Below are 15213 nucleotides of genomic sequence, written 5' to 3' on the forward strand. Positions count from 1 at the left end.
CTGGCAGGCTTGCAGAAGAAATAAGACTGAATCATGGAGATCTCTTTTTGAAGACTGGCACCTGAGAGCTTCATTTTGCTGTTGCCCTGTATGCAGGGACAGGAGACAGAAGTGAACCACATCTGTGTTCCCCATTCCATGTGTCACAGCAAGACCTGCTTACCTGTTTGATGAGAGCTGCTGCCTGCAGGCGGTTTTTGCGATTTGCCACCTCATCCTGGAGCTGCTGCCACAACGTTTGGAGTTTCTCTCTCTGTTTCTGGATGTCCTCCTCATGTGTAGGGTTCTTCTGGCTCAGATCCCAGCCTCTCCTCATAACATCTGCACAAATGGCCCTGTGTGAGTTGCATTCCGCTTCGAGAGCCTAGCAGAGGAATGGGAGAAACATGGCCACAACTCACTCACTGCCAGCTAAGAGCAAAAAGGGGGATTCATATTCTCAGCTACTACAATACATGCATTTGAAAGAGGCCTGTGTCTTATCCATGCCCGAGACTTTTCCCTAAGTTCTGGGATGATTGACCTTTACTCCCCACACATAACTAATTGCCTTTTTTTTTTTAAATTTTTTTTAACCTTTGTGCAAAGGCAAATTTGCCATGCCATCTTCTCTGAGGGAGATATTTTTTTGTGGTTCACCTATTCAGTACTCTTATGCTTTCCAGAAGTAGCAAATACAAAACCAAATACACCTGCATAGTAAATCTGCCCAAGAGGCTTCTGCTTCAGTTTTGTCACTCATGTCTACAGATCTCTACACTTGTTTATAATGATCCCACATCAGAAAAAGGCAGCAGCCAGACCTGTGGCATTAGCTCATAGCAAGCTCTCAGGAGTGGTAATTTCTATACAACTCACACAATGCTATCCATAGCGCTCTCATCATGATTGCTGTTATCATTGATCTTTTTTTCCACCAGCTCTTCTCTTTCCCCACCATCAGGAGAGGTATTGGGAAAAACAAAACCTAACAATTTATTTTTCCTTCCCATTCACTAACATGAGATAGTAAGTAGTCCAGTATCTTCATGTAGCCCAGGAGAGGCTCGGGTATAAGATATACTCCTTCTCTCCACTTTCTGTCTTGTCCTGGGAAAAATACACATCTTGCACATTGTCTTAAAAAAAGTTCCAGATACTGGTGATGATAATTGAGCTAATGGCTGGTTTGATAGTTTTCTTATAACTGCTGCATGGTCTGAAGGACATAGATGTTCTAAAATTGTGCTACAACACAGAGAATAGACACTACCAGCAAAGTAATATACCTTGTGCTTCTGAATGGAAGCTGTAATCTGGCTGACATCTTTCCCTAATGTTGTTGTTCTTGCTATTTTCCATTTCTCAGAGATCCATGATTCTTCTTCTTTGCAGTCACGGAAGAATTCAAAGAGCTTTAAAGCCTCTTCTAGCTGGGATTTTCTGAAACAAAGAAAATAACATATCCAAGTCAGAATCAGGATCCAAAGAAGATAAAACTACAGAATAGCATAAACTTCAGAACTTTGAAAATCCAAAATTTGAATGTATCTAATTCTTCTTTGTCATCATTTAATTTATTTATGCAAGAGAGCAAGGGAAACAAAATTAAATATTCTTTGTCTTCTAGGAGACGAGGAGATAACACTATGCTATTCATACTGCACATAAAGCAAACCATAAGAAATGCTAAGAATGAAGTTATTTTTTAGCTGTAGAGGTGAGTAATCTCTTTCAGACAGCTGTAATAAAATCAATCAAATTGCTCGTTTTATGTCTTTATAAATGAAGAAATGGAAATTTCCAAATATGAGGAAGTTGAGTCTTCTGATTGAGGGATTAACTTAATCAGAGGGACCACCTTAATTAGAAACAAGGAGCCAAGGAGCCATAAACAGTCATACCGTGTTCTGCTCTGAGCTATAAGGTTCTGATATAGCTGACGAAGCATCGGAACTTTCGCATAAAGCACTTCTGCTTTAACTGCACTGTCCTTGCTGATTTCTGCTGTCCTTTGAGTTATGTGTGTCAGTCTATCATCATAGGAAGAGATCTGCAAGTCAATCAAGTTGTGCTTCTGAAGTAAATCTACTACTTCTAGGAGCTGCTTCCCACAGTCCTGGGAATTCACTAGTGCCTGCAAACAAAGTGAGAAAAAAAAGGCATTTGTAGAGAGTGCATCCAAGGGATTGGTTCAAAGAAATCGGTTGAAAGCTTCCTGTTGACTCTGATAACTTGTAAAAGAATTATGTCAGCTATGTAAAGCTAAAAATACGTTTCTTTCAGTTTCACAAGGTAACAGCAACAATCCAGAGTTTCTATCATCTTGCAGAGCAAGAAATGTTCTCTTCAAATAACTATCTGTTTTCACAACTAAGTTACGTCTGTTAGGTAAGCACTTAAGGTTTCAGAATTTGTGGGCACAAGAACAGCCCTTTTCTATATACATCCATCTGCAGATGGATTTGGTCTGTATTTGGAGAATTCTATCCCACCGAACGGTATGTTTTGACCATGAGTTTTTTGTTTGATAAACATACTTGACTTTGCCAGGTAAATAATTAATAATTTTCATTACTTACTAAGTACTTCATACTAGTATGGCCGTACTAAATGTGAAGTACTTACTATTTTTGTTATTTAGATAATGATGTCAAATAATGTCCCAACGAAAGTACTGCATGCTTTATTGTCTGCCCTCTTCCTAATTGTATCAATTATTCTAACAGAGAGTGTTATCTTTTCTTATTGATCTTTCTTCTCATATTCTCAGGCTATCATGGTTCCAACAACGTCACTATCATTAGAAGTTTTTGCTGACTAACACTTGGACAAATAGATTCATAACTATCAGATACCTCTTATATTTAATTTGAAACTCACACCTTCATATAACCTGTTTACCTCTTTCAACTTAGATACAATGCAGCCTGCAGTTGTAAGGATTTTTCTGTCTTTAAGTAAGACAAGGCAAGACCAAAGGATGAATGTGGTCTGCCATTACAAAATTAATATAAAGGAGTTATTTCCTATGATAAAGAGAAGACTTTGAGTTCTGACACTCTGGTAATACTTGAAAACTCTTCTTAAAAGTGAGCACTGTGCATTTTGCTGTGGAACTTTTGTCTTTTATAGGTTTCAGTAGCTGAAACTCAGGTGCTTGCCTGAGCTACTTTCCAACTCTATAAATATACAAACAAAATAAATAGTTACTTCCAGAAGGTGATTCAGTGTAGTTACCTGGAATGGGAAAGGAAGATTGTTCTTTTTTTTTTTTTTCCAACTTTTGCCTTTAGATTTCTAAATTTAGGTGAGAGATGTACCATCTTCATTTTACAACATAATTTGAACCTGTAGCAGTAATACCATATTTCACCTTCTGATTAGAGAGAGTCCTTGTAACAAGGACTGTGGTTCCTTTTTTTTTCCATATAGATACCAGCAATGATGAGCTGAAAGCTAAAGTTAGGTATCTAAGTAAAACCAGTGTTTTTTTTCTCTATAACTAATAGACTTACTTTTTGTTGGTACCAGAGAGTGAGTGCACTAGTCCTTGAATATGAGCATTTGTTTAGGGACACACATTGTTAACAGTGTGAGCTGTGTGCTGTTGGAGGGGGCTCAGTACCTGTAGTTCTTTCAGCTCCTCCATAATGGCATCAATGTCCCTCAGGAGGGCTAGAATCTCCTGCATTGTATTCAGGGAGTGTTGTCGTTTCTGCAGCTGATCCAGAAGATCTTGCCATTGCTTTGAAATGCTGTTTTCCCTACAAAGGAGGAGAGAGATGATCAGCTTGGATCAAAGACTTCAGGCCTCATGAGTAAAAACTCCCAGTTCTCACAGCTTTAGAGGAGATAAATGAACACACACAAGGCAAGTTACTTGTGGAGGAGGACAGGTCACAACCGAAAAACAGGTGAAGTATTTTTATCAAGTCCTAAGTCAGGATGTACAGATAATTAGAGAAGTCATAATTTCTCAAAACTTGAGAACTGGAGTCAACTTGGGAAGACTTTGTGAGTTAAAAAATCTGTATCTCCCAAACTGCAGACTGTGTTGATTTTGAGGAAAAAGTAGTATACATTTTCTAAGTATTTTTGATGGAATATAGGATTTTTAGCAGAACAAATATTTTCATATACAGATCAAAATACCTCAGAACTATTTTTCACTTGAAATCAGTCTGCATTTTGATCATGGAAGCAAAATCAAATGAAACAAACATAACACAAAACATTTCTCTTATCTGCTGAAACAGTTCATGGGTAGAAGAAATTCCTGCCAGTTCTACTAATGAGGAGAAGAGCTTTGATTCATAGCCACAATTCATCTTTTTTGTCTATGTCAAAAAAATTAAAATAATTTCAATCTCCACCACCACATGATCTCAAGACCACCACTCACTTCTTCACAATTTGATCTTTGCTGTGATAGTTATTCTGGCTGATGACTGTTGCCATTTCGGCCAAGGCTGCAAAACGTTCCCTCCTGGGGAGTACATCTGCCACAATGGCTTCCAGCTTCTTACTGGCAGCTTCCATCCTATCTACGCTTTCTGGCCAGAAGTCTTGCTTTCCAATCACTTTCCTCATGTCTTCCAAGTAAGCCTCACGCAGAGCTGCCTTTTTCAGGAACCTCTTGGCTAGCTGTTCCAGCTTCTCTAGCCTCAGCATCTCCTTCTGCAGTGCTTTTCCCCGGTTGTGTTCTGACTTTTCCAGGATAATCCAGTGCTTTTCCACATCCTGCAGCGTTCTCCCTTCTGGAGGCACGTATAGTCGTAGGTTGTTGGCTCTCTGCTTGGTCCTGATGTTGAAGAGATGAGCTTCAATCATTCCCTTATCTTGATATTTAGGGGGTTTCTCCACAGTGCGGAAGGTCTTGAAATTGGCCATGAGCAGCCACATTTCCTGAAGAGAGTTGGGGAAGATACGGTCATCCAGCTCAATCACCTTCTGCTTAATCCATTTCAGGAGGTCAGAGACCATCTGCTCATACAGAAGCTTCAAGTCATCTATCTCCTTCAGGAGGAACACAATCTGAAATTGGAATATGAAATTAAAAGCCACATAAGAAGCAGTATGAACCAAGATGGGTGAACAGAATGCAACATCATTGTAAACAAAACTTAGGATCCAAACAGAACAGTATATGTCAGGAAGACAGTATTTAACAAGCAAATTGCCACAGTCATCTAATTTCTATACCAATCATAGAATGGTTTGGGTTGGAAGGGACCTTAAAGACAATCTAACTTGTTCTAGTTCCACTAGTTATAGGGTATATCACATATAGGTATAGATTTAACCTGTGGGGCCAGATGACCTTTCATGAGAAAAAAACAAAACAAAACAAAAAAAAAACACCAACCCAATAAATATTATTTAATGTTTGATTTTTTTTTTTTTTTTAATTTAGGAAAAGGTTAAATTTTGAAATAAATAGCATGCATATGACAACTGTCGACAGTTCCTCTGAGAGCTGAGAATAAGAAGAAAGCAGAAGTCCCAAATAGAGGCTTCAGAAATTTTGTTTCACAATGGAACCAAAGTGAGATTTTTTTCATTCTCTTTCAAAAAAAGAAAAGAGTCTTATCCTATCTGTTAATATGCAATCAACTCCTCTTAATCTCAACACCTTGGGTGTGGGAAGTCGTCTGACAAGATTTTAGTTACATACCAACAACAGACTGTTGACAAACTGATCCTTCTCAATCTCTCTTGTAGGAGCCATTCCATTTTTTAAAAATCAGCAGAGAAACAAAACACATTATAGCTAAACAGGTTGGTAAGGATGCTAACTCTGATTCAACAGTAATTTCTCTAGTCTATAACATTTATCTGTTTCATCTGCAATCTGGCCTGCATTTATCTCAACTGCCCATATATCTCAAAAATCCATTTAGAATGAAATCATAATGAAATAATAATAATAAAAATGTTAGAATGAAGTCATTCTTTCAGTTTTACACATTTTTTCAATTTTTGTGTCTTTATAGCTTTTTCCTTACTTTTACTCAGTAGCCTCCCTGTAGACATCAGGGTTAATGCTGAACTATGTTGTCTGCCTCTATCATTTTCCTGAAGCAGGCAGACAGATTAGTGAGGGAGATATCACTGAGCAAAGGCCCACGCCTTGCAAGTGGTTATCTGCTTTTACCTAGCAGGAAGTGCACTTGGCAATGAATAAATGTCACAGTGCTTGAAGAGTAGCAAAACAGCACCAACCTTGAGTGAAGGAAAAGCAGCCCATGTTGCCAGGGCTCCTTTCTGTATTTTCTGCCATCGTACCCAGTTCTTGCTGAAAGATCCCAGTAAGTGCATGGCTACCTCACGTGGGTGGGGGAAAGCAGATTTACCTCTCCAGGATGAATCCCTCTGCCATGCTGGTCACCCACATAGTCTCAACTCAAGGGCTCTCTTGACACACTCAGACTTCCCTCCTCAATCCTATTAGTAAGTTCAGAACTGCCTATTTGAGGGGACTAAGGACATGAGGAGATTAACATCTGTTTTGTTATCCTTCTTTATGCTTGTGTGTGTAAGAAACACAGGAAGACCAGCGAGCAATACTGGAGATGGGAGAGAATACCAAAGATGACAAAGAGAGAAAAGGGAAGCAGTAAGTGGAAAGAGAGAGAGAGAAAAGAATGCATGAATATATCTATACAAAGTGAAAAAAATGGTGGAGCACAATAAAAACTGTAAAAAATACAGAGTAAGAAATATTCTTTTTGTGTTTGCCCATAATACAAAGATACAGCCTGTTGATCCTGCCCAAAAAGCAGAGTCTCTGCTGGAGTCCAGACAAATCTTACTGCCCACTCTCCACACTTACGCCCAATCTTTTATTTAACTGAATTCAAAGTCTGTTTGTCATCCAACAGTTCTTCAGAGAACATCGCTGTCACCAAGAAACATTTCAAAATCATCTTGTTCTTGTCCTAGACCGCTTAGCTGAACAAAATCTGCTTCATATAAAGGTTTTGCCTTGTCATCGTCAGGGATACTCTAGTTTTGTGTCTCCTACTGAGCAATATAGTCCCTCTAGAGTCAGAGGGGAGAATTTAGAGTCATCCTGAGTGTATAGGTTTTCTGTAGACTGTTTGAAAAAATATAGTGTGGAATATTCTGACAGTAGAAAATAAATTCTCTCTAAGAGAAGTAGTCCTCAGCAGAAGGATCACAATATTTTGGCCAAGATCTACTCAAAATTCCTTCCATTATCCATTAGCATGTTGCAAGTAATTCACATGTGATTCAATCATATATGAGACTAAATGTATAGTGAAAGTTTAAAAAAAAAAAATCTTATTAAAGCAATTTTATTTTACAATTTTATGCTTTAGTTCATTTTTTTTCCTTGGAGATTTCCTCCTTCTGATGCACTTTCTCATTTTTCATTTGTTTATTCACTGTTTGTACCTGACTAAAGAGTTAAAAAGAAAGGATGAGGATTTTCAAAGAAAATAGAAATTCAAAGTAGTCTCTCTCCTATTAAATCTTTCCTATTAAATTAGAAAATTGTTGACTAGCTGTTTTTGCCTAGCTGTAATCTTCCCAAGATTAATGAGATCTGCATGGCTTCAAGCTGCATTAGAAGCACATCAGCTCTCAAACTGAAACTGGGAGGTTAAAAAGGGATCTGTATCCAGAGATAAATGTAGTCCCTCTAGAAATCAAAGCCTAGAGACACTTTTCAACATTCAAGTGACAATAAAAAGTTTTCAATTCAGTTTCATGGCATTTGATTCAGTTCAAATGATCCCAAAGCTGACCTTGCACTAAATACATTTCCAACACAAATTTAACTTTATGTATTTAACTTTTAAATTCTGAAGATAGCAATGCACTTACTTTGGCAAGTCGCTTTTGATTTGTCTGGCCTTGTTTCATTCTGGAGAAGTAGTGGTAGTAGAGTGACACATAAGTCATGATGGATCTCTCATCTGGGGAGGGTACTGCCACATCCTCAGCATCAAGCAGCTTGCTGATCCCTAGCTCTTTCTCAGCAACATTAAAGGCATTGTTCAAGTTTTTGATGGGCTGGTCCTGCCGCAGTGAGCTATAATTGATAAGATCAGGCCTGGGCAAGGAGAAGAACAGAGAGAAAAAGGGGAACAGACATTTATGTTTGTCTTAAGTTCCTTCAGATGATAAACCATAGATTGTTTATTAGATAAGGAATAACTCTGAAATTATTCCGTCTGACCTGCTTTATTCGGAAACATCAGAACTATGTAGCTGGAAGAAGATTCTCCTTTATGAAATTGAAATACCATTCCCAGCAAATCTCTGACTTTCAGTTATTTCTCATCCTCACCATTGAAAACCAGTGCCCACTAGAGTGGCAATTCTGAACAGGGAGATGACTCCCAGCTGGGTAAATTTCAGAGTATCCTGACTAGAAGATGGAGCAGAATTTTAAGTGGGAGAACTGTCCAAAGCTACCTCACGCGGTTTCTCTCTTCTTGGGCTGTTTTCTTCACAACTTTTTAAATGGCCAGAGAAGAAGAAAAATGCTGAGAATTTTACTTTTGAAATTGAATCAGAAGGTGTAAATGCTCACAAAGCTTACACAATAAAAGCAATCACTACACTAGAAACTGTTGAAAATGAGCAGTGAAAATATGAATGAGAGGCTTAGACCAAACATTGGGCAGTGTTGCTCAGACATGTGATAATCTCTTAGAAATCTCACTTCCAACAAAATGAACAGTGAAGCGGGAGCTTTTGGTCCTTCCTTCCTCAGAGGCAGCATATCCATTTAAGAAAGGAGAGTTTTCAGTGAATAAGGGTAAGGAGATAATTTTTTAATTTCTTGGCAAATATCTGTTATTCAGACTGTTGAGCCTTCAAACAGCTTGTGCCAGAACCAGAAAAAGCAACAAGCGAATCGCCCTGAGCTCAGCTCTTACCTGTGGGCATGTATAAGTGCATTGAAAGCCAGTCCATCACTCCAGCTTTTAGAGAAGTCCTTCACATTTACGTTGGGATAGCTGGCAGTTTTATGCTGACACCAAAGTAGTAGGGCTTCATTGGCAAATAGCTGATCAGCTCTGCCTCCAAATTCTTCCTGTGAAGACAGCAGAGAAAAGAAAAATCGGTGTGTGCAGTATGCGGAAGTAGCATCTGTGTTTTATATTCCCAATAAAGATAACTTTGTACTGCTTCTGTCTAACTTGTAAATAATCTCAAACAGTAATGAGTTCCAGGCTGAATCTGTCATGAAGACAGAATGACTTAACATAAAACATGGAGTTTTCTATCAAAGTAAAAGTTAATTGAATGAATTCCTAAATCATAGTATGAAATGAAGATAATAAGTTTTTATTTTTTCTTTTCTGCAAGGTTTGTAGAAGTCAAATAAATGAAAGAAAGGTGTAAAGCTTGGTTCATTTGCTTTCCTAGCTTTGATCTAGATTTCAGAAAAAAATAAAGCGTTCAGATCTATCATTAGAGATTACTAATTTTGATTTTGCAATATCTTTGTAGAAGCTTATCTCTCATGTATTTGAAATATATGGTGAAAAACTCCTTTTTCTAAAAATAATAAAGAAGAATAATTTTCTTTAGAGAAAGCGTGTATTTCTTATCTAGAGAAAGGTGACATCAGAGAAATTCTTTCTGGAGTTAAAGCCAGTAGAAAGGGAGTGATGAACACAAATATTTCTAAGTTATTGTTTTCTGTCTCTTTGATAAATTGTGAAGTTGATTCAATTGCTTTTACAACTTGCTGGCAAGTAACTGAGTACCATAAGATCTGCAGGATCCAAATGGACAGGAAATGTCATCAAAACAGTCCTTTCTGATCTGAAGCGCTGCAAAGCCTCTGAATTTCTTGAGGAATTCAGAAAAAAGACTTTGATTTACCTTATCAAGTTTGATAGATGAAATTTGAAATCGAAGTATAATGATCCAGATGAGTCCCAGGATCAAGGTTCTGTCACCATCTACGATATTCTCAGGACCAATCACTTTCACTTGTACCTGCTAATAAACAAACATCTGTTCAGTATGAAATTACTCACATCAAGCTCTCCAAACGAGACATCTGTGTAACAGGCTTGTGTTGAAGAGGGCATTCAGGCTTTCTTAAGGAATCAGATTTTACACAATTGCTTCATTTGTTCTTATATCTGAGAACTCCCATGTTCATCCCCGAGCTCCCATATGGACCAAAAATGAGATACAGGAAATCTCTGACAAAGGGATGGCAGTCTCAAAGATTTAAAGTTCATTTACTGGTTTTGAAAATTGTGGTTAAGTAAAGAAACACAGCTCAGTGACACTGCCCTCCAAAGGAGTGGCAGCTGGGCAAACTCAGTGATCATTTGATGTGATCTCGAGAAAACTAGTCTACATATAGCTCTTAGGCTCACTAAACAGTCCAAATGTCCTACTAAATAAATAAGTCACAACTTCTTTCTCCATTATTTCTAGAACAGCAAGATAGGCTGTAATACGCAAATGAAGTGCTCTTCAAGAAGTCTGAACATGCTCTATAGTCTCAACATGCCTGTGAACCCCTGTCTGCAGGCCAGACTTGTGTGTCAAATAAGAGTCTAACTGGAAAAGTCTGGATGTGCACATGCTGCTGGGCCTTATATGAAGTGTGTTTTTAGCAGATGTGTTAGGTGGAACACACCAAGCCCATGCTGCACTGCATTTGTTTTGTAATCAATGGAAAAGTATGCATTACATACTTCCCTGTGTTTACTGCTATGAAACCCCTCTACTCCTTCAGAATTCATAACACAGAGCTTTGTTTGATGATTTTCCAGAGAAGTATATGATAAATTGTTTGTTTAAAAAAGAAAAAAAGGGCATGCCATCGTGTAGCTTAAGCAGTGAGGAGATACAACTTGAATACATAAAAGTACTGCAATGGCTTGCTTGAAACTGTTTGAATCAGAGCTCTAAAATCCCCATTTTTATACCGGGTGGCTTCACCAGTGTCTATTGCTGTTTACTTTGCCTCATTATTTGGGAAAGTGTTGCATCTAAAAAGCAAATAATTAAAAATTTTAAGCTGTCAGGAAAGAAAACTGCTGCCAAAAAATCTTTGAATTAATTCAGAAATTGTAGACAGGTTTCAAGAAACACCCAAGGCTTCAGAGAACATTTATCTGATTTAAGTCATTTTGCCACAGGAACCAAAAATGTTCATTGTTTGCCTTGTCCTGCTCTTACAGTGTATGATATTTCTTCACCTATCAGTTAATATGGTTGTGACATCTAGGATAAATATGCTTCTATTTCTTAAATCCCAGTAAATGAAAAAAAAAAAAAAGTGAGGTAATTACATGAGTAAAACAAAAAGTTCACTGGTGAATAGCTTGCTCCCTTTTCCCTATGCCTTTGAGTTTCCTATTTTTTTTTTCCCTGTAGCGCTGTTCTCTCTTTAGCAGTCACATATTCTTATTAGCCAGTCCATCTTCTTTTTACAGCTTTCCTCTTTCCTATACCAAAACTGGTCAACAATTTTTTCACCTGGCTAATATGTCCATCAGAAAATGTAAATCTAAGGAAATAAATATTTTTGATTATGAAAGTGAATGTTTTGAGTGCATTTCTCTCTCTCTCTTTTTTTTTTTTAATGGGAAGTTTAAAATCAGTATTTTAAATCAGCATTCCAAAATATAATTCATTTTCATTTAGATGTGACATTTTTGGAGGAATATTATAATATTTGTAGGCCACACTTCTCATACAATAACAAAAATCTGATTTTTTTTTTGTTTTGTTTTTTTATAAAACCTGACCTGTATTCAAAGAACATTCTGCTGTGTATTAGAGATGGAAATGATTATGAACATTAGACTAATCAGTTAGTAACATATATAGAGTCTATTTATGTCTATAATATCATTATTACTATCAGCTTACCTTGGATTTCAGAAATGTAATGGCTTTGCTGTTGTTTTCTAGAAAATGCACTCTCATCTTTCCCCGGTTCGGTCTGGGCAAAGATTCTCCAGAGAGCAGCTCCAGGAGTTGCATGAGATAGATGCCATCCTTCAGGTCTGTGTAAATATTTTCTATTTCAGCCCTTACCTGCAAAGACCAGCCACACAACATCAACATTGGCTGAACATCTGGCCCACAGATCCCTTGACTTCTAGTACTAAACAAACAACAACTTGCTGCTGTTCCGCAGAGTCTGCTGTGTGTCAGTGCGTAAATGTGATGCACAAGCGATGAAAGTCAAATCACAAAAAATAGATTCATGGAGGGACTGACATTATTTCAGAGAGTGGGCAGGACCTGAAAAAAAAAACCTTAACAAAACATAACTTAGGAAATGCAGGAAAAAAAAAATCAGATCTTGAAAAATAACAACATCACAAAAACAAATACTTTGGAAGTGCTGACATTTTTTATTTCAATTGAAAAATCTCTTTTCAGTTTTTTACTCTGAGCAATGCATTCCATTTAAAATTTAAACTGATAATCCCAAAGTTAAGTGAAGCAAAATAAAGGAAATGAGAAGACATAGAACAATTTCCATGACTCATTTTACATTCCAAAATCTTAATTCTATTACTTTCTTCCTAGAGATTCACTGCCACCTCAAGTCTCCATAATTACAGATGGTCTCACACTTAAGTGCAATTACTATGTAAAGCGTTAGGATCTACAAAAATGTATCTCACTGCTGCTAGTATTAATGTCACCCAGTGCCTAGGTGACACACCATGACATAGCGTGTACTCTGATCTAACCAGAGCTTGCCTTAGGTGTTTCCTTTTGGCTTTAAGCCACTAGCCATCAAGTGACAATGAAACCATATCACACACCCAACAATAACTTGCTGTGATTCTGAAATGATGGTAAATTGTCTTTTCACCTTAAAAAACAAAAAAAGAAATAAAATATTCCTGATGTTTAATTGGTTAGTTATGTGGTTTTTTTTGTTTGCTTTTCAGTTTGGAGCATAGTTAAATGTAGGTGAAATAAAGGATAAATGCATATATATATATTCACTCTTGACAGGTTGTTTGCTTTTTTTTTTTTTTTTTAATTTTGTAAATCACTGAGAATTTAAAGGCAAGTTACATAGAGAGACTTCAGTTCTGTTCTTTGTGAAGAACAAGGACTAGCAGCTTTCTCTGGCTGATTATTTCCATGAAAAATTCTGTTTTATTGCCATCTTTACTACTTTTTGCATGTAAGTAATCCTAAAACTCCACCTACAGTATATTACAATATATAATAACAATAATGTTAAAGCTATTATGTTCTGTGGCAGTTTTATTCATGAAGAATAGTTCCATTTTAATTTAATTGTAAAGAGACTGTCTCCCTACATATGTTTTATGCCCCACTCAGCAACAGAAATAGCTTTGTTACATGTGTCTCCATGCAAACAAATCAAAGATTGATTAACAAATTCAATGCAATTTCCCTTAACCATTAAGCATTCCCTTAATGCTAAACTTGAAGTAGTCAGTACAATTGAGAATACTGCAGTGTCCTGTAGTAGGATAGTATCAAGTTAAAAGTCCATGTTGGCAAGCTTGACTATGTTGCTGAGAAAACCTTGATAAGCTCTTGGTCTCTGAAACATTTCTTACCGTATATGGTTTGGAAAGCTCTCACAGGATTTTCTTCTCATGCTTTTATGATCCACACTCAAGTACTATGCAGGAAGTAGAGACTAACATTTTAATCTTTGAACTCCAATGTGCTTTTAAAATGACAAAACATGTATTGATTTGTAGCTACATAGAAATATTTTCCTACATCATAAAAGCCTAACTTTCTTGCAGGTAGGAAAATGAGATTGTGTTTTGCAGCTCTTCAGTCAGAGTAAGAAAAATTTATTTAAAAATTGGTTGTGCTCTGAGGCTGGCTTTACACAAAATCCTGAAATAAACATTAAAATGAAAAGCATTTGTCTAATACTGAAACACTATACAGTATTCATGAGCTAGAATGGAAACAAGAAGTCTGGTCTGGTTTGGTGTTTCCAAGGTCCATTTTCATTAATATCAACTATGGACAGTAGAAAAGTGAATTGTTGTTGGAAAATGTAATTCCATATTATGTCACAGATAAACTCATTTTGGGCACAAATTATGTATCTGCAGTAAATCTGGTGACTTTTGGAATATGGTGGATTACCTTGCACAAACAAGTCAATTGTACGCTACCTCTGACGCTTTCTGGAAATCTGAGACTAACTGAAACCTCACTGAAATTTCTAGACCTAAGGCAACTTTTTGAGAGCCACTGAGCAGCAACTCGTAACATAGACAATGGAAATAATTATGAGGCAGAAGATACAGGATGAAGTACTCTGGTTAGTCAAGGTCTTTCTTGTTTGCATATGTAAGCAATTGTGACACTTCAAAAAGATGCGCAAAAATTGACATACACAAGAATATAGCAAGTGAAACAATCAAAAACAAAGACAAAACCAGGAAAAAAGTCATGGGTGCAGTAGGTACCTACATTATTCCTGAAGAAGATATTATTCATCCAGTTGGTGAAGGTTTTCTTTTGCATAAACATACGCTGCTCCTGCAGCCTTTTGATGTGATCTTTTTCAAATTCACTATTCATGGTGACCTAGGAATTAGGAAATTCCAGTGAGAAGGTCAGTACTGAAGAGATGTACTTGGCCAGCTACAAAAAATGCTGTACCCAATATATACTGGAAATCCAGCTCCTATAGGTACAAAATTCAATACCACACCCAGTATAATACTTTAATTTCCTTTAGCTTGTACTTTGCGCTTTATGTTCACTCAACTTTATTTTTACTTAAAAGTGTACTCCCTTTTAAATTGCATCTCTACTGTCAGGAAAAAAATGAGTCATATTAATGCACCTTTCCTTTCTTTCAGTTTCTCCCCAGGCACTTGATCCCATAAGAACCATGATCATCAATAACTTCATCAATAACTTCATGGAATATGCTGAAATCACATAACTGAGAACCGATTTTAGACTCTGCCAGAAAGAGAGGGATCTGCAAATCACCCAAAGCACTGCTTGAAAGTGTGTTATGCTATCCAAGGACTGTTTGGGATGTTGTTGTTGGCTTTCAGATCATGGTATATCAAGCAGAAATTGAATGACCTTTTTAGAAAAGAAATAACTTGGGTTTTTTTCCTCCTACAAGTTCAATTTCTGTGTATCTTTGTGGGATGGTGACACAGTTCCATTATCACATGAACAGTGCCCTAGGTCAGGAGTCAGTGACTGTTATTGCTATTCCTGAGGCTAGTA

General features: G+C 37.1%; 1 protein-coding gene across 1 annotated transcript in view; it reads right to left on the minus strand.

The window, feature by feature from the left end:
* SPTBN5 (spectrin beta, non-erythrocytic 5) overlaps positions 1-14544 on the minus strand; it is a 92352-nt gene extending 77808 nt beyond the window's left edge. The window contains exons 1-10 of the mRNA XM_090141997.1: positions 14434-14544; positions 11866-12033; positions 9850-9966; positions 8895-9052; positions 7834-8062; positions 4385-5016; positions 3608-3746; positions 1884-2116; positions 1269-1422; positions 164-364 (exon numbers count right to left, since the gene is read on the minus strand). Coding sequence (XP_089998123.1) covers positions 164-364; positions 1269-1422; positions 1884-2116; positions 3608-3746; positions 4385-5016; positions 7834-8062; positions 8895-9052; positions 9850-9966; positions 11866-12033; positions 14434-14544 — 2142 coding nt within the window. The remainder of the gene's footprint in view (positions 1-163; positions 365-1268; positions 1423-1883; positions 2117-3607; positions 3747-4384; positions 5017-7833; positions 8063-8894; positions 9053-9849; positions 9967-11865; positions 12034-14433) is intronic.
* Positions 14545-15213: the final 669 nt, after the last annotated feature.

The sequence above is a fragment of the Phasianus colchicus genome, chromosome 5, assembly GCF_987193195.1.
Source record: "Phasianus colchicus chromosome 5, bPhaCol1.hap1.1, whole genome shotgun sequence".
Lineage (NCBI taxonomy): Eukaryota > Metazoa > Chordata > Aves > Galliformes > Phasianidae > Phasianus > Phasianus colchicus.